Source organism: Ostrinia nubilalis, chromosome 27 (genome assembly GCF_963855985.1).
Source record: "Ostrinia nubilalis chromosome 27, ilOstNubi1.1, whole genome shotgun sequence".
NCBI classification, from domain to species: Eukaryota; Metazoa; Arthropoda; class Insecta; order Lepidoptera; family Crambidae; genus Ostrinia; species Ostrinia nubilalis.
The window spans coordinates 8,549,591-8,569,523 of NC_087114.1; the positions used below are offsets into that span (position 1 = coordinate 8,549,591).

Consider the following 19,933-nt stretch of genomic DNA (forward strand, 5'->3'; position numbering starts at 1 on the left):
TAATATTGGTTTCAACCCTTCGTCCAAACGAAGTAGGTATTCAGCAAGAAGGCCCTAATGAATAAGGCATAATAAAAGTATATACCTTTCACCCTTTTACGACATCAGTAAAGGGTTGGCCATCTCTTTGTAAGCCTCAGTGCTGCCCCCGGAAGATTCCATTCGCCATGACCAGAGGCAAGCCCGAACGTCGATATAGCAAATAGGTCATTCCCACCCCCCACCCCCGACCTAATTCACCCCCCTTTACCTCCGACCTTTAAACAACGCATGCGCGGAGCTCAGAACCTGAAGCCCTGTAGCTGAAACTCCAGTCTGTCTCCAACCTCCCAGGCTAGACCCAGCTAGCTGAAAGTTGTTCTAAAAAGCCTTCAGTATCTCCTTACATATATGAAAAACATATACAGTTCGCTTAAAATCCGTGAACGTATCCTTTCCATAGTAAATCTAATCAACGACCCCCATCGCCACATAATCATCTGTTTCTCAACCAAAAATATATCCTACAAGTAGTGCTAAAGATTAATTAGTCTAACCAATTTGTTATTTAATTGTTAAGCAGTTTATTGTAAGGTTGGTATCGATTTTATTAATAACTTTCGTAGAATTAGACTTTTAGATGTTTTTCACTTTCATACTTCTTCATACATTGTATCACGTGATTGCAATTTTGTGTCTTTTACGCATATGCAGTAGATTTAAAATGGAATGATTTAACTCTCATTGAATCTTTTTAAACATTTGAAAAAAAGAACGTTAAAGTCTGTGGAAAAAAGTGACATTTAAAAATGGCCGTTCTTTGTGTAATAAATTAAAAAAAATTAACGATCTGTTTTTTTGTTTACAGAATAGATAGACGATAGCAAGTAATGTCAAAACTGACCCTGGACGGCTTTTTTTCATACTGCAAGCAAATAGCTGAGCACATACAGTTGGTTAGTTGAACATTAGCCGCCATCTTGGTGTCGTATCGATTTTCTGTGTCCGCCATTTTGTGATTCCTTTGTGCGCATGTACTGAGGTTTCATTACGTGTTCTTACTTTAGATTTTTGGTTTTGCATGCTATGCTTTTGTTTCTAGCAATTTTATTTATCCAACTATTTGTAGTTTTCATAACTGTTTGGTTAGTGAGTTATTATTTTTTCTTCTAACATACAATGTGCATCTTTTCATAAAGTTATACATACTACATCTTTTGACAGTTCAACTGAAGAATTTCCATTAGTTAGTATGCTATAAAAACCTTTTTAATTTAAGACCTCGTTAGATCATGTTTCAGAAACAAATATTACTATTTGAAATCATACCCCTGTTTTACTTTGTTTTATCACTACCCTTAATATAAGTCTTAGAAAAACCCACTCTACGAGTATTTCTTTAGAATACAATTATAATAATATGTGATTGAAATAATGCAGAAGCTTGACTTCTTTACGAAATTATGAAGAGCTGTGGTTTTCTAAATTTTAATACAACCTTCCATTTACATTTCTACAACAATTTAAGGCTAACATAGAGACCAAACGACGACTATTACCCCCAAATTCCCCGTCTTGCTTAAACCATATTTATGTATAATAATATCGTTTTGTCTGTCTGCACAGGGAGAGAGGATGGCGTCCCTGTCCGGCCAGAGCACTCCGAAGCTGACCTCCTCCGTCGGCAACCTCTACTATGACTGTAAGTGCATTCAAATTCTTTATTAGTATAAACCGACAACCTCATAAAGGTAGCAGGAAGGCGCTGGATGCAGGGCGCTAACAACCGGCCTTTGTGGAAATCATTGGGGGAGGCCTATGTTCAGCAGTGGACGTCCTGTGACTGAAATGATGATGATGATAAGTATGTAGGCCTTTATGAGGCCACGTCCCAAATATAGCTTGCCTTACCACCACTTCGGGACAACATATTATGGACTGGTGCTGAGAAATGGCGGAAGAAACTCAGTGTTATTTACAAAATTTTTCGCAGAACTGCCGAGGAAGAATTATTGTGTGCATAAAACCTAATTGAAACTATTCTAGCTCCTTAAGTTCAATTTTTGGATACCATGCCTCAACATAGCAGCATACATTATTGTCATCTTATGCTATAGTATTTATAAGGTCGTATTTCGCAACAAAATCATGTATAATTGTTTTTTTTTATGCGGGTTCACACAATTTCATTGAATGATTGTAATACAATTAAGAGCACTGAATAACGAATTATAGATTCTTTAGCTTTACTTAATTCGTCGTCATCTGTACAATATTAGCCCCTACAAGCAAAGTGTCAGATTACACCCACATCTAGCTAATCTACCCTCAGTTATGTCGTTTCCGCCGGAAGTGACGCCCTCCTGGAAGCCCGATAAGCGCTGTCATTTGTGCAGTGGGTAGCTGTCATTTTCTGGCTGTTAGCGATGATAGAGATGTAACTTGTGTAATAACGACTCTACGGAGTAGTGGTTAGAGAATAGGATCATCCCGCCAGATGGTTGTAGGTTCAATAGTAAAATTCAAATTCGAAATCTTTATTCAAACTATGTAGACTCTTTTCAAGACAAATTCATGATTTAGTTAAGTAATGCCCTTTTCAAGACCTGTCCCAAATATCGCTCGTCCTTCACCACCGATACGATATACGATAGCTACACCCGTATTCACAAACGATGCTTGTTTAAGTGAAGCAACAACGCTATGCAAAGTCGAACGCACAGCTCTGTGATCGGTTCGTGTGTGTCACCCAAGTACCTCATAGTAATATTTTTCTACCTACCTCTTTCTAAAACACATCGTTGTGTAATTATTGTGAGTATTCCCACTTTGTTTTTCAGTTCAAATAATTAGAAAACCTTAACGCACCTCTAAAACTTGGATTTAAAACGTCACATCCACTCTAAAATCAATTAAGACCCCCAGCAAGCCGCGAAGCTAAATTAACTAAGTTATTAATTACCCCAATGACGTCGCAAATGGTTAAAGTCACGTGTGCATTAACACTGCTTCGTTGTGACGTCATTAATTGTAAAACGACAAAAAGTGGCTGAAGCTTAAAGCAGTGGGTTTGATTCTCCTTGTGAATAAAAAAAAACAACGTATTGATTTCTAGGAAAGTTTATTATCTTTTAAAACACTACGAGTTAATACACAAATTACTTTTAATCTAATGTTTTAATTATGAATAGAGCAGAAATATGTCAAAAATACATAATTGCCTTTAAAAATAAGATACAATAGTCACATCACAATGGCATATTTTAAATTAATAAAAGAATAAAATTTTTGAAGCCAAAAAATACTAACAATATTAAGAAAATATTGTTTTCTTTCAAATTTTAAAACTAACTATACAGGGTGTTAGGTAAATGGGTATATGAGCCGACACTAGCCCATGTTAACATGGGCATATAAATGGTATGGTGAAGTCAGAAAATTGATATTTTCATTTTAATTATTTTTATTTTCATACAAATCGGATTTTATAAAATTTATTTTGTACGAAAATTAAAAAAAATAAAATGGTGATATCAAATTTCTGACTTCACCATACCATTTATATGCCCATGTTAACATGGGCTAGTGTCGGCTCATATACCCATTTACCTAACACCCTGTATATTATTATGAATTGACAATCATCTTTTTCTTAAGTCGGTAAACACTTAAATACATTACCATCCCACTTACATTAAATTATTCTTTAAAGTATGTAAATTACTACGAATTAGTGCTACGTACTACGAGATCTACGAGCACTACGAGTCGCGATTCGTAGTCGTAGCAGTTGCCGTTCGTAGACTGTAGCGCGCTACAGCGTAGTACGTAGCTACGGAGCCAAATAATCATACGTCATAATATTTATTTAAAATTACCGCACAAAATACAGAAGCGATTCAATTTCAAAATCAGTAACAATCTATTTAGGTAAAGAAATCATTTTTTTTTCATATTTAATTATTTTTATCCGGTGTTTCGAAATTTACGCAGAAATTTATCACACACGTGGTTAATTTACGTCATCGAAAATACATACATACAAGTAACTGCAAAGCTTAATATACATAATGGTGCGCGAAAATAAGCCTTAACCTTTAAAAGTTACGATTTGATATATGGATATACCCGCGAATTAGATTTTCAATATTGTTTTTTGTGAAAAATACCACGATTAAAAATAATTAAGATAAAGTATTATTGTTAAATTGTTCTATAGAGCTTATTAAAAAAATTTGGACACTATTGCAAAACCATCCTGTATATTCACAAATTGGCTTTATAAGGAAGTCTATTTTCTTCAGCACTTGAATCGCACCACAGACCCCTAGACCTCGGAATAAGGGATTTACCCGACAAATAGAAAAGTAATGACACCCCAGTTAACCGACCCCGCACGGGACCTAGTGTAAAATTACTTACTCGAGACAACCCTAAGCTTGAGTGTCAAAGAATAAATATATATTTACAGAAGATACATTTAGGCTTCTCATAGATTACTTTACGTAATCTCTCTTTTATGCTTTCCACGTACTAAATAAATACTATCAGAGTTTTTCAATGGGATTTTCAATATTTTATGGAGTTCTCGTAATTTAACAATTTTATTCCAATGATAAAATAAAGATAAAAGATAAAATAAAGATAAAAAGTAGAAACTTTGACTTCAATTATCCGGTAGCGCGGTAGAATGGTAAAAATACTACAAATACTTGGGCGTGAAAGAATCTATTTCAAATAAGCTAGTGTAGGAAACAGACTTTTGAAAATTAACCTAACTTTGATGTCTAACGCCCGTATTCACAAACATTACTATGAGGTCTCACAGTGCGCGTGGACGCACAGGGTGACACACGAACCAATCACAGAGCTCTATTCAACGCTGTGCGTTCGATTTGCTGCCTCACTTATGCAAGCATCGGTTGTGAATACGGGTGTTAAACCTCAAAGAAATTACTAATTTCAGTACAGTTTAACCTTCCTCCAGGACAAACTCGGCCTTCACTGATTGGGTTTTTATTAATCTCCAAGCTGTAGATCCTGCTACAAAAAGAGAGTTGGAAATAGCTACGTTAATCGACTGACACTTCTACCCTCCAATTTTTACTCTATGCCCCAATATATCCCCGGATTACGCGCCCATTGCGCGCACACGCCGGCCCATAGACAGCGATTGTTTTCTTTATTTACGGCCATGGACTGCGGTTATTTGTCTATGGCATTAGCTTGGCTTTGGTTTATGGTTATTTATTTGCATGGATTTTCTGAGTGACTGGGGGTAGTAGAGGATTTTGATAATGTCTTTTTAAGATTTTGGAGGGAGTTTGGCTGATAAATTCTGATTTTATGGTTATAGAATGATATAAAAACGTCGTTATTTTCTTCTTAATAATTGAAACTGCATAATATGGACTCGGTCTCATATACAGGGTGTTCTTTTTAATAATTGAAACTGCATAATATAGACTCAGTCTCATATACAGGGTGTTTCTTTGTTAGGTTCTTAGAGTAGGCGCACACCGTTGATTTTTCGTCGGCCGATAGTTTAGTCGGGCAGTTGATCAGTATGAGCATGTATGGGAGTGCGCACACTACGCAGATTCGATTTGGCCGATTCTTCATACAAATTAAATCGGGCACAACTATCGGCCAACTAAAAATCAACGGTGTGCGCCTACTCTTAAACGAAAAGGATTGATTCTACTATTAAAATGAAAATGCTTTCCCCAAAAGATCCTTAAACTTACCAAAGCAAATGAGAGTCCTTGGCAGAATAGTTTCTATGTTACGCTACGTTTTTTATATGATGTATCATGGCTCTGTTTACAAGCCCAACCATTCGTTCTTGTTTATATCGTGTTGACAACAAACCTACACAGTGTCAGCCCAAAACACCGCTACAATACAATAGTGGCGTTGTCAGCAGCATTAATTAAATCCTCCTGAGTGCAGTTGCTCGGGCACTCAGGGCACAACATCATGTGCTTCATCGATTGGGGAACAAAACCGCACATTCGTTGGAGCGCGTAGTTGCCTGACTTATTCTCAATCATAAATAGTTCGTTCGTTTCAGCCGAATGACGTCCATTGCTGGACAAAGACCTCCCCCAAGGATTTCCACAAAGACCGGTCCTGCGCCGCCCGCATCCAGGCACCTCCAGCGACCATAAAGTGCTAAAAATTTATTATTAAACTTCATCATCCTCATCATCTCAGCCATAGGACGTCCACTGCTGAACATAGGCCTTCCCCAATGCTTTCCATTTTACCCGGTTGGTAGCGGCCTGCGTCCAGCGCTTTCCTGCTACCTTTATGATGTCGTCGGTCCACCTTGTGGGTGGACACCCACGCTACGTTTTCCGGTACGCGGCCTCCACTCCAGAACTTTGCTGCCCCATCGGCCGTCAGTTCTGCGTACTATGTGCCCTGCCCATTATTATTAAACATAAATCCCTTAAATTACAAAACCAACAATAAATCAACAATTAAATTAAAATGCTAACCAATTCCAATTTGAGTTTAAACCGTACAGGACCCCAAAAACTTATCAATGAGGAAAAAAACACGGAAACTCACTCTTGCTTAATCCTCCCTCCCTATAGAGGGCACCGCTAATTACAAGGCTCAGGGAAGTACGGGGTTCGGTGCTCGGGAGGTTTAATTTTATAGAGGCTTTCGGTAAGACCCTTATTGATGGACAGTTTTGCTGGAAACGACGTTGTAAGTAGCGAAATTAGGCGGGCACTTGTTTATTAAGATCTGATTTTTATTCTATAATATACAACTAAATATTAACAAATGTTTAACTACTTAACTAAACTATATCTAAATAGAAAAAAGGGTAAAAGTTAAAATATTTACAAGCTTTATAAATAAAAAAAATCATTTAAGTAGCTCCCTTGGGGAAAGGTGCCCAAAAGACTGGCCACATTGCCACGCTGGATGGCAAGGCTAATGCGTTGGCCAATTATTGTGCGTTTGATTGTGTGGAATATAATTTGCGTTCGCATTATAAATAAAGACATCTAAAGGCATAGATAAACTCCAACTTTTTCTTCATCATCATTATTCCACCAAACCAAAACTTCAAAACGAAAATGGATTCCCCGACAGCAAACCAAGGAACAGATAAAAAATCCATTTCCCTTGCAAATCCCATAAGCCTCGCTCTATCAATCGCCGGTCGAGCCGTTAGATGTGATGGATGGCTGAATCAATGACTGGCTGGCAGTGTGAATGGCCCTTTATCTTGAGCATCTTGTGGCTTTGGAATATTATGCCCGTGGTTTTTGCGCGATCTTTTGGGTGATATAAAGATTATTCTTATTTTAATACTAGCCGATGAATGATACTGTTTTTTATGCAGAACAAGGCAGGTATTTGACCACTATCGCACCTGATGTTATGTGAGATGCAGTCTAGGATGGTACATATCTGCCTTGTAAGTGCTTATTCACTCTCGCCTTGAAAAGGCCCGGAATCCGGATATGAAGCGAAAAAAAGATTGTAATCTCTATAAGGCAATCGTTATAACTGATTGTTTTAGTCCTCAACTGTACCACCGATGATGTAGCCATCGGCTAAGAAAGCATTTTCCAAACAACCTTTAGCGGGATGAAACGGGGTGATAAGTTTTTTAAACGTGAGCAATAAGACGGGCAAAAGCTAGTTACATATAAGTTTTCTTATCAGTTAAAGTTTCTATTTTACTAAGGCTGAGTTGCACCACCTAACTTTGACCGTAACTTTAACGATAACCGGTGTTTTTTGTATGGATTTTGACAGATTTTTGACGTTTGTCAAAGCTAAAGTAAGATGGTGCAACCGCAACCCAGCCTAAGAGTTTCTTGGTCTGCCTATTTTAGTAATATAATTACATTATTCAACGACTGGAATGAATCGTCAATCTATAAAAATGCCAAAAGAGAAAAGCGAAAAGTTTATCCAATAAAACACATTCCGGGGCAGCCTGGAATGCCGTAATTAAAAGTCTCTCAAACCCTAAACTGCAGCTGTGTTGTTTGTTTACCCTACGCCAGTGGTTCTCAACATTGTACGTGGGAACGAGAATTAAAAGTAGGGTTGAGTTGATTTTGATATGAAAATATCCAAGAATTATCAAGATTTTCAAGAAGAAGAAATCAGGAGGTAGTTAAATGTATCACTGCTATTGTGAAGGATAGAATTTTTTAGATATTCTTCATCATGAACAGCCCTTTACAGTCCACTGCTGGACTATGAGCCTCCTCCACTATAGTAGAGGGTTTTGCCATAATCCCCACGCTTGGCAGGCGGGTTGGAGATCGCAGTTTAAAAGATTTATGTTTGTCAGAGAGCGCTGCTGCCCGTTCTCTGTTTGATGTGTAGTCCCTAAGTCGCCTCTTACGACACCCGCAAGAGTAGGGGTTGGTGACAAATGTATTCTGCTCTGCCGTCACCACACGGCCGTTTAGATATTCTTATTAATTACTTATGTTAGAAACCATAACGACTTATCATATTTTGTTACTTTTAAACTACGGATCAAGATTTTTTTTTAATGTCTGTTACTGAAGAGCAATCATAAGTAAAAACTTTGTCAAGCAACGATTTTACAAAAATATTTTTTATTACTGCAGGCCTTTTGATTACATTTCAAACAAATCAACATTAATTTTTTTCTCACTCATAAGTTACTCTCACATGTCACGACAAATGTTGAGGACCACTGCGCTACACGATAAATTGTACTTTAAGTACCATTTATGGAGAGTGTTTAATCTAAATTGAATCTTAAGTCAAGGGACTAGGGCCGTCTGGATTTAAGTGTGTTTGTGTAGATGTTATTCAACAATCACCCTTATGTTTACTGTCGTAGGAGTGTGATGGCACGTGCCGTTGTGGGGTGACCAGTATTTTGGAGACTGCAGGACAAATACTTAATTTTTTCCATTAATATTGTAATAATCTGAGTTTTTTTTATTCATATAATACACTTAAAAGAATGGTCTAGGAACTAGAAGGTACCTTATTCAAAGTTAATAGAGATAAATGATGAATCTCTAGAAAACTATAGGCGCGTCAGCTACTTGACTAGAACAAACACCTGTAAGAGACCTTATTTTGGCCAGTAATTTTTTGCTTAAAAATAAGTACTTTAAGCAGCCTTGTATCATACTGTGTGGCTGTTACAGATGATCGCTTAATTAAAGAAAAAAAATTGCAGTTTGGCACCAAATTACTATAAGTGAATAAATTATTTTTTGAGACTACGTTGTTGTATGTTCGCTTTCGATACGGATGGGTTATTTTCAATCTGTATTTTATTGTGTATAGTTTTTATCACTTTTATATCCCAACCTCAACGTCAACGATGGTCACTCCAACCCCAGATCGGTAGTCGGAGTGTAACAAATCGTGCGGAGGGGTTTGTAAGTGAAATTCCTGACGTTCGCGGGCTTTTCATCCCCCGGTCGCATTTGGAGGGTTATGATTTTAATAAAAACCTTTGGTGTACTGACAGTTTTACTTTTGGCATGAGAGTTGTTCTTTTCCAGATTATCACCATTTCAGCCATAGTACATCACTGATGAACATAATATGATGATTTCAACAATGGCCAGTTGGCGACTTTTCCAGATTAATTTCGTGAAAAACTTTTTTTTTAAGTTTTACATGTTTGCATTTGCCAAGGAACGTTTATTTCACCTATTTCTCGTTTTAACAAACGTTAATTGTGCTTCTAACCAACAAGTTAACTGGCTAGGTAATTTAAGAAACTAGGTACTATTTTCAATCAACTTTTAGCAGACTACAACTTTACCTGCTTAGTACATGGCTTCAAATTCATTTATTTTGCAAGTAGGCTTTTAAAAAGCTCTTTTACATGTCCCAGTATTATTTTAACCTTACCACTGCTTTGGGGCAAAAAATAGGCCAGTGCTAAGATGAAGCAGCGCAAGAAATTCCTATTCACTCATTGATAATGAGCAAATTTTTATTCCAAAAATATTGTTCATACCCAAAAATTAATACAAAACGAAACACCCCCAAGAGAAGTCACAGGCAAAGCCTAGTCTAAACAAATATCTCCCCAAACCATCTACAAATGGCATCTCACTGAGATAGCAAAGAAATGTACATCCCAATCGGCTTATAATGTCCAAAACATAAGCTTCCCAAATTCCCCCATTTTCCCATCGGCCCCCTCACTCAAAATTTAACCTTTAGACTGGGGGATAGAGTCAAAAATTGAAAAGCAATCTTCAAATGAAATGGCATCTGGAGTATGATGTAATGCTTGACAAATAAATGCTGCTTTAAAAGCTCTTAGCATTGAGTGCAGTGAGTAACGGAAAATAAACCCTTTGTGAGGGTTGGAGGGTTTATATTTTGTTGTGGGATAGGCGTTTGAAGAATGAATATGACATGTCTATATTTTGTAATTATTTATTTGTGTTGATTAATCATAATATTCCGTAGAAACTCATAATATATTTAGATAAAAACTAAAGATAGACTTAAAATATAAATTTAAATGATAGTAAAACTATTGATTAAGAAATTATACTCCCCACTATTCCTAAAAGGTAACCAAAAATATAATGACATATAAAGAAAAAGAAAAAACGTGTATTTTTCTCTTCTAAGGCCCAATTAATCATTTTTATCAAATTCATAAATTTGTGGAACTGTAGCCAGTTATCCTTAAAAGTATTAATTTATTTTTTGACCCATCTCTGATTAAGAAAAATAGTTACCATTACTACCTTTAATTTCCTATGTTCCATCATTAGTACTTTTAACTGTAAATAAAAAAGCCACATTGAAGTGCTTCCAACCTCTTGAAACCGTCCCTCCATAGGGTCGTCGTGCGACTGACAGCCGACTGATAGCATTAACTGCGATTATAACAGCTGGGGCCGGTCGGGCGAGCGAGGGTTAACACTGCCCGTGTGAATTCCCTTGCTTGGGCGGATTTTGCTGGGGTAGTGGTAGAATGGCTTAGTGAGAAAAAATATATGTACTCAAAAAAATGTTGGTTTGTGAAATGTAAAAAGAAACTTGAATTTGGCGCTTTGTTAAACTATTTCTAATGTACCGTACTATGCAAATAGATATAAGACCTAACTAAAAAAGTTTCAGCAATCAATAATACACTAAGTAAAAAAAATCTATTGAATCCATCACTCAATACACAAATCAAGTAAACTAAAATGCCAAATAGTTTTAAGTATTGGGCAACAACAGTAATCTCACGCATATTGGCATTAAATTTTTTGATAAGCTTTATTTCATTTCCGTTTATATTAATTACCAAATAAACAATAAAATCAAATAAAGCACTTCTAAAACATTTTATCACTTTTAAAAGCCTCGGGCTCCATAGACCCTCGAGCTACGGAGGGTAGGATTACGGGAGAACACTTTACCTCCTGGAGTGATTTCCCGTGTATTACACGTACTTAGCGAGGGGCTAATGGGAATTAAATGTCCTACATGGAAGACGGTGGGAAAAAATAAATTAATGAGTGCATTTTTAAGAGGATCAATATTGAGAATTAGAGAATAATTGATTGGAATTAAAATTAAACTTAAAAAATTTACCACCTTCAAAAAGAAACTAAAAAGCGAAAAAGAAACTGAGCAAGGTTCTAAATTATTATTATTATATTCTAGTTACTTTTGGCTTGGTATGGACTTCGAACAGATCAATAGGAAAAAAAATAGATACCTATAGAACCTCCTACTGTTTTAAATTCGGTTTTTGTAGTGATTAGTTAAACTTATGGTTTTTCATCTTAACGGTATTATAATACCTAACATTCAGATGTTACAAATGACTTTCACCTTAAAACAATGTGTTTACGCAACAAAAACTTCAAAACTCTTTTTTTTTAGAAATTTTCATCAAACAAGAAAGTTCCTATTCAAAGTCAAAGCATCTGTTTTCCATCCAGTCTAAAGGGCAAGCAATCCTTCACAAGAACAAAGCCTTGATCAGCGCACAATAGTATGATTTACAACAATACTCTTTATTTTACAACCTACAAAGATCTTAACTACCCCCCGGAAATTCTAAGTCTTTATTGTACAGGAATAAGGTTCAAAGTCGAATAAACTCATCTTAAAAGTCCGCATAGAGTATTTGCTTCTCGTATATTGAAAATCTCAAGGCACATATTGTTATAGCAATACTGCGTGCATTTTCATGCCTTGCTTCCATGGTTTTCTAAAGCAACCCTAGTTGCAGAGCAGCTAAGGTTGGTTTTACGGTGGTTTTTGGTCAGAGAACAGTATTTCTGTTTTCCCCTTTTGCGATTCGGGACACAAATCAAAGACAGCTGGGAACAGAAGTTGGCACAATATGACATGTTGGGATGACCAATTTTTGTGGAAAATTGTGGATGGACTGATTTTCCTAACATGGGTTATCGTATACTCGTATTATGGCGTATCTTTAGCAGTGAGCTTAAAGTTTCCCATGAAAATATTGTAATTTTTTGATTAGACATTGCTGTTTATTGTAAAAGAACAATGCATAACCGTAAGTGCCAACAATGTGTTCGGTAACTACTTTTATGGTACCTACTGTAGTATGCAGTAAGTAAAATTTTAAAACAGTAGGTAAATATGACTTTAAAATATTTTTAAAATCATATTTCGCTAGTTTTCGCCATAAAATCAGTTGTCAACCTTATTTACTTTGCTAAAAGGGTTTTTCAATACTTTTACATAATATTCAACTATACATTATTTATTTTAAAAGAATGAAACAAGACTACTACCATGGCAATATTAGAAAGATCTGCTTTACTGCTTTTTAGAAAGAACTCAGAAAAGAATCATTTTTTTGTCCCAATTTCAAAAATCCCATCCCGAAAGCGTACACACACCACATCGCCCGCATTCCTGGACAGGGGTCGTCGCGTTTTAATCAACGGGGCACATTGTCCGCGAGCAGTGACGCCGCATCTGCATGGTTGAAAATTGGAGGGGATTTTGGGAAAAACCGGGCGGTTGGTGCTTTGGACCGTGCGTAGGTGTTTTAGGGTTAGTCTTTTTTAAAACATATCGTATGATATTTTTACTTTCTTGTCAAGAAAGGCCGAAATATCAAAATGGCGGTAGTTAGATATCACCCATCCCTGTCATAAAAGGTGTCTGTTATAATGATGAGTAACCGTGTTGCAACGATATTTGCCTCTGGCACAGGGTTTTGCTCCTGCAGTGGATACTAGAATGAGGATGAGTTCCCGTGGTTTAGTTTACACCGATATTGTCTCTGGTACGAGTACATTAGAGAGGGTCGTGCCCCTGCGGTGGAAACCACAGAGACATCCCGTTTTTGCAGGATCTCGTAGCATATTTTCGTACTTTAATATTAACGTTCACACATACATCCCGTTTGCAGTCTCTCGCAAAAAACCGGTCCCTCCGAATTTTGATTTCGAATTTCAAACACAAACTTGTGTGTCAGTCAGTTTTGCGGATCAGTCAGACACGACCTCAGTGTGCTTACCATGAGTTTACGTTAGGTGTGCTCGCTAGCGAGTACGTCAGAAAAATCTATGAAGATTTTATTTCATGAAAGTAGCCGCTAGGGGCGCTGCACAATATGTCATACATTTAATGTCATTTTTTTACGCAGTCGCTAGCGAGCACAACTAACGTAAACTCATGGTAAGCACACAGATCATATGATCTGAGGACACGATCAGTTTTGCGGGATGCTGCATTACTGGATCTCCCATTACTGGATCCCCCATTACTGGATCTCCTATTACTGGATCCCCCATTACTGGGTCCCCCATTACTGGGACCCGCATTTCTGGATCCTGCTGAACTAGAATGCCGTGGGAACGAGCACTAACTAGTCTTGTCTGTTGCAGTAATATTTTCCTTTGGTACATTAGAGAGTTGTGCTCCTGCAATGTCGATGATGATGACTAAAGCCTGGTCCGTGAGCACGTAGAATCCCGTCCAATGACCCCAAGCTACCCATCCCTATCGCTCGCGCGTAATTATGTTCTCGCTCGCACACTCACTGCGGGCGCCCGTCGCACAGTCGCGACAGCAACATAATTACGCGCGAGCGATAGGGATGGGTAGCTTGGGGTCATTGGACGAGATTCTACGTGCTCACGGACCAGGCTTTAACTGCAGTTGTTTCTCGCAGCGATCCTGCCGTACCGCGAGGACGCCAACACGCAGACGCGCGAGTTCCTGGCGCGCGTCGTGGACGTGCTGCTCGACTACGTGCAGCAGGTCAACGACCGCAACGAGAAGGTACGTCACTAGCTTTTAAGCTTCGACCAAATCAACGCGTGCAGGTCGCGTCGGCGATGGCGATCACTGCGCGTGCATGGGCCAATGACAGGACGCGCGACCAATGACAGGACGCGTTGATGTGAACTCATCGCTACAAATTCATCGACATCATCGCCTTCGTGCACGCCGGCTGCACGCATTGGTTTGGCTGAAAGTTTAGAGGTTTCAAATCGATATCACAACAGAATTTTTCAAAATGTCAATGACACTCACGAAGTAGCTGCGTGCAAAAAAGGCAATAACCGAAGCGATTTTGGAACTAAATCTGTCACGAATGTCACATACTCCATTCCACCAACTCCTTTCCATCACCAGGGAACTATTACCAGACGCACGCAAACAGCTAGGGACTGGAACTGGACTGCTGATGTCTTTCCCGTGCATTATAATCCGAGTCTCTTCAAGGTAACAGACCTTAACAGACTTAACGGAATATGCACGTGGGTCATTCCACCGGCCAAGAAAATCACGTGTCCGGGGCCAAAAAGTACCCGAATATCATAATATTTTAGTAACAAATATTTTTATCTAATAGTATAACTTTGGTTCTTGTTGTTAAACCACAGAGATAGTTAATAATAGTTAATTAAGTAATTTAAAAAAAATCGTAAGTCGTCAAAAATTGATTACCACGACGTGTCCGCGCTCCCGATTTCAGAACAAATTTGCTCGTATAAATTAATCCGTTATTATTACCGCTTTCAATGCTTATGTAATCGATTACTGATTAAATAAACATTGATAAATTAAATACGATATAACTATATGACTAAAAGGTTTTGTAAAATAACTATTTGAAGTTGTGTCCGGGCGTTAACCGTGATTACCCCGACACGTCACTAATGTGCGCCTACGTCCCTAGCTACGCAATTAAGAAACGAGCTCTATCCTCCCCCGTGAACCTTTAGTGGTGGCCTGCGTGCCGAGGTGATCGGTAATGCAAATTGTCGCAGGATTTCGGAGTTATCGAGATAAGAATATGATTACCCCGACCTTGGTTCAGTGCACGATTGATTTACTCTATCCTGTTTTTTTAGGTTTCTTTACATGGAAAGTTCTTGAGAATGTACAGGAATAATGGTCCATGTAACCGCATTTTTGTGTATTAAAACATATAGGATTCAACTTACAGATTGGGCAGGGCTCAGGATAAACCTTAATTTTTTGACTACCCCGACCTTGATTACCCCGACTTTTGTCACCGAGTAATCAATAATACTGTAATTTTACTAATGAATGATTAACTAAATAACGTTTAATAAGCAAAATTACCCTTTACTAAAATGAAATCCTATCTCCTATTAATACATAATATTATCCCTCAAAATTGGCAAGACCCCTGGACTCGACCTTATCACCGCTGAAATGCTGTAAGCCGATGTAAACTCCGCCGTTAACGTCCTGACACCTGTCTTCGAAAACATCTGGATGGAAGAGGAACTCCCAGACGACTGGCATAAGGGGCTTCTAATTATTGTGCCGAAAAAAGGGTAAAGCAAGGGTATCAGTACCGGAAGACCCAAGAGATGCGATCTGGAGTGAGGAATTGCATACCGTTGGTGCAGAGGATGTTCAACGAGTCCACAATTTCACTTACCTCGGGAGCATCGTTTCAGAGCCTGGAGGTACCGAAGAGGACATCACTTCGTGCATTGCCAAGGCCAGAGCTACCTTCGCACAACTTCGAGCCGTATGGCAGTCACGGAAATTGACCCAAGCAAGATCAAAATATTCGGGTCCAACGTCAAACCAGTTCTGCTCTATGGGCGTACGTGGAAGGTCACTAAGGTTATCTCGCACCAGCTGCAGATCTTCTTCAGCCGCTGTCTTCGCCGAATTCTCCAAAATCTTCAAACGACGAACTTTTGGAACGCTGCCACGAAATACCGATCTTTCAGCAGAATAAACGCTGCAAGTGAAACTGGATCGGCCACACTCTCCGAAGGGACCCCGATCACATCCCCAAGCAGGCTCTAGAATGGAACCCCCAGGGAAAATGCAAACGTGGTCGCGCCAAAAAAACATAGCGGCGCACTGTTAAGGTTTGGAGCGAGATCAAACACGAAGCTCAAGACCGAATGCGATGGAGGACTGTTGTGGACGCCTTCTGTCACATATAGGAGACATAGGACATTGAGTCACTAATATTATATATATAATGTATAGGTATGTATGTTTTTTACTCTTTTACGCAACAACTACTTAACAGATTTTGTTGAAACTTTACAATATTGTCGTTTATACATTAAAATAACAAATGGCTAGTTATAATAACATTTATTTTACCATAACTTAAAAAAAACCTTAGAATATAAAATATTTTGTTTTATTTTTGATTACTCTGACTCCCAACTTTGATTACCCCGACCATGAAAATTTTGATGTCGCATAACTTTTTATTCCTGCTTGCTACAGATGGGCCAATATAAAAAATATGCTCGTAATAATGTCTATTTTGAAATGTTTTACCTAAAATTACTCTAAATTAAAAAATAAAAAAGGTCGGGGTAATCAACAAAATAATCCAGATCCGGAGAATGACCGACGTACCATCCTGGACTGTATTTCACTGAACATCAGGTGTGTTTGCAAAATAAAACTTACAACGGTTTTCATTTATGGTCTATCTTAATTTAATGACCGTAGGTATAGAAGACTCGCTTAAAGTAGAATGAAGTTCACACTCTTGAACTGGTTTTGTTCTGTCTTGCACTACTGTGGGACTCTCAACTTTCATTGGTTGCCAAACTGTAGAATCGTGTGATGCAGGAGTTGCAATGTTAAAAAAATTATGGCACAAGTTGCAACCAGCTACAATTTGCACCCTCCTCCCCAGATCCTAGAGTTCAAGATGCCGGAGGAGATGCTGAAGATCCTGGACCTACAGCTGCATGAGGAGCCGCTGCCGCTGAAGCAGCTGCTCGAAGACTGCAAGATGGCGCTCAAGCACCAGGTCAAGACAGGTCAGTGCTTGTGGAGTTTTTTACACAGATATTGCTGTACATAATGAAGGTACCTACCTACCTTTTATAGTTATGTTCTAGTGCTTAACTCTGGCAGTGCCTGAGGCATAGGAACGGCACGGGAGGGGTGATTTTAACATGTCATGACATATTATGACGTGACAGAGCATACAAATCTGAAGTCTCTTTGACATTTGACGTAACAAAAAACGGGTTGGTCTTCGCGCCGCTCTCATACCTCAGGCACTCTAATACGTCATCATAAGCCGTACATAAAATTAACGGCTTATGATGACAGCATAAAATTATTTTAAAATTTCATTGGTTAGAACAATGCATTTAACTCAATCATCTATTTTATGTATGTATTTATTTATTATACATATATTTTATATATAATTTATGTATGTAGCATAATTATTTGTTTTTGTTTTTCTTTCCTGCACTAGAAGTACCGCCAAACAAATTTCTTTTCTGCTCAACCCAAAGGTAAACTGGTCGAGAATGCTTTAGTGCATTAAGTTCGCCTTATGTACAAATTTATTTTGGCATTAAAGTTTAAAAAAATGCAGCTCTATTCTTAAACTAATTTCAAGATGAAATGACACGCGGTGACGAAGGCTCAAGGCCTATAAAAATTAATTACTCAGAATAGTTATCCGACAAGTGAGACTGTATTAATTTTGTATCGAACAAGTCATTTTCCTCTTATATTTAAACAAACTAATAGACAGGGATACACATTTAGTTGGTTCTAGCAACTAAAGCTCTTAAGACACAGCATTAGTCAACATGACCTACCTATCTTGCGGTAGTAACAGCAAATAGCTCCCGCATTTAGTAAGTGTACACTTCTTCTTCTTTTCGTGTCGACAACAAACCTACACAGTGTCAGCCCAAAACTCCGCCACAAGAGTGGCGTTGTCAGTAGCACTCATCAAATCCTCCTGAGTGCAGTTGCTTGGGCACTCAGGGCATGACATCAGGTGCCTCATCGACTGGGGAACAAAACCGCACCGTGTACACTGTACATAATTAAATACTAGTCTATACTTAGTATAGGTAATTTCTAACTATTAAAGCCCATGGAACATTATCTATCATTCTATCCTATACTCCAAATGCCCCCGCAATTAGCAAGTATTCCGCTCCGGCGCGCGTGATCCTTCCGCGCCGTTTGCGCAGATGATGGGATTGTTTGACGGGGGCTGCGTTTTATAGTGCTGTCTGGTGTAATCCGAGGGGGTTTACTGTGCTAGACATCGCGGGTTCGATCCCCGCACAATACAAGTAATTTTACTTGTGAGTATTGAATGCACCACACTCCTGAGAATAGGCACTAACTGTGCAAAATGCTTTTTTACTTTGACTAAAAATAAGATGCTTTTAGAAGTTTATTTATTAATAATTGCATTTTAATAAAGCTGTTATTTAGTTGTACAGTGAAAAAGTATCTTAATCTTTGCTACCAGTATGTGTAGGTAAACAATTTGAGCTTGAGTATCGTCATATTATTCAAAGTAGACGAGTAACTATAATAATATAATTTACTAGCGGCGACTTTGTACGCGTGGATCCCGTTTTACACCCTTAGGGGTGGAGTTTCGTAAAATCCTTTCTTAGCGGATGCCTACGTCATAACATCTACCTGCATGCCAAATTTCAGCCCGATCCGTCCAGTGGTTTGGGATGTGCTTTGATAGATCACTATATCAGTCAGTCAGCCAGTCACCTTTGAGTTATGTATGTCAACGTGAAATTGTGAACTCCGTCAGTTTATAATAAAACGCGTGAGATTGTAAACTAACAGTGGGTTAGGTTAGGTTAGATTGTAATCTAACTACGTCAGATTATAATCTGACGGAATTCACAATATTACGGTGACATATACAATATTTAGATTGCTTGGGTAAAGACCTTAAGTTGTGACCATTTTCGGTGAACTTTTCATATTAAATTCATCCATAAATAGAAGTTGAGCATACTCAAGTTCATAATCTTATTTAGAAACCTTAATGGTCTTAACAGGGCAAAGTTAAACATACCTTGAACAAGTTCTGTAGTCCAACATTCTAGCAACTATTACTTTCAATCTAAACTCTTATAGATCTATTAGGGCACTGTATCCGGGCCTCAGAGCGCCCCTGCCGGGAACCGAACCGATCACACGCTCAGTCTAGCGTGAGCCACATCGATTGTGACCGACGGGCTGCTTTTGATGACTTGAGTTTGGAAAACATTTTTCATTTTCGCTGTGTGCAGTATATTTATACTTCTCTACATTATAAAATTCTACGCAAGGTCTGTCTGTCTGATAAACTAAAAAAAAATACTGAACGCTAAAGTCTTCTTTGACAGACCAATGTTCACGCCCGCTCAGTTTTAGTTGGGACACCTTGTAGGATGTCCCGACACTGATTTTCAGCAGGAATCATCGTGTTTGCATCAATCTTTGACATTAAAGATGAAATTTAAACAAAGGATAAGACTCTATTGTCATTCTAATAAAGTACGCGGGGTTCAAACTTTTAACAAAATCAATCATAACTTGGATTAGATATTGATGGAGAGCGGATGATAGATATCCGACGGACACAATGGTCGAGGTGATCAATACATAGTGCACACGTCGTCCATACTTATAAAACTTGTTATATCTATGTTTTACTAGATTTTGTCCA

The 19,933-nt window shown here is 38.2% G+C and overlaps 1 protein-coding gene across 1 annotated transcript in view; it reads left to right on the forward strand.

The window, feature by feature from the left end:
• Positions 1-327: 327 nt before the first annotated feature.
• Positions 328-19,933, forward strand: part of LOC135085066 (glutamate decarboxylase) — a 59,787-nt gene continuing 40,181 nt past the window's right edge. The window contains exons 1-5 of the mRNA XM_063979846.1: positions 328-573; positions 848-935; positions 1,606-1,681; positions 14,138-14,247; positions 17,126-17,252. Coding sequence (XP_063835916.1) covers positions 870-935; positions 1,606-1,681; positions 14,138-14,247; positions 17,126-17,252 — 379 coding nt within the window. The 5' untranslated portion in view covers positions 328-573; positions 848-869. The remainder of the gene's footprint in view (positions 574-847; positions 936-1,605; positions 1,682-14,137; positions 14,248-17,125; positions 17,253-19,933) is intronic.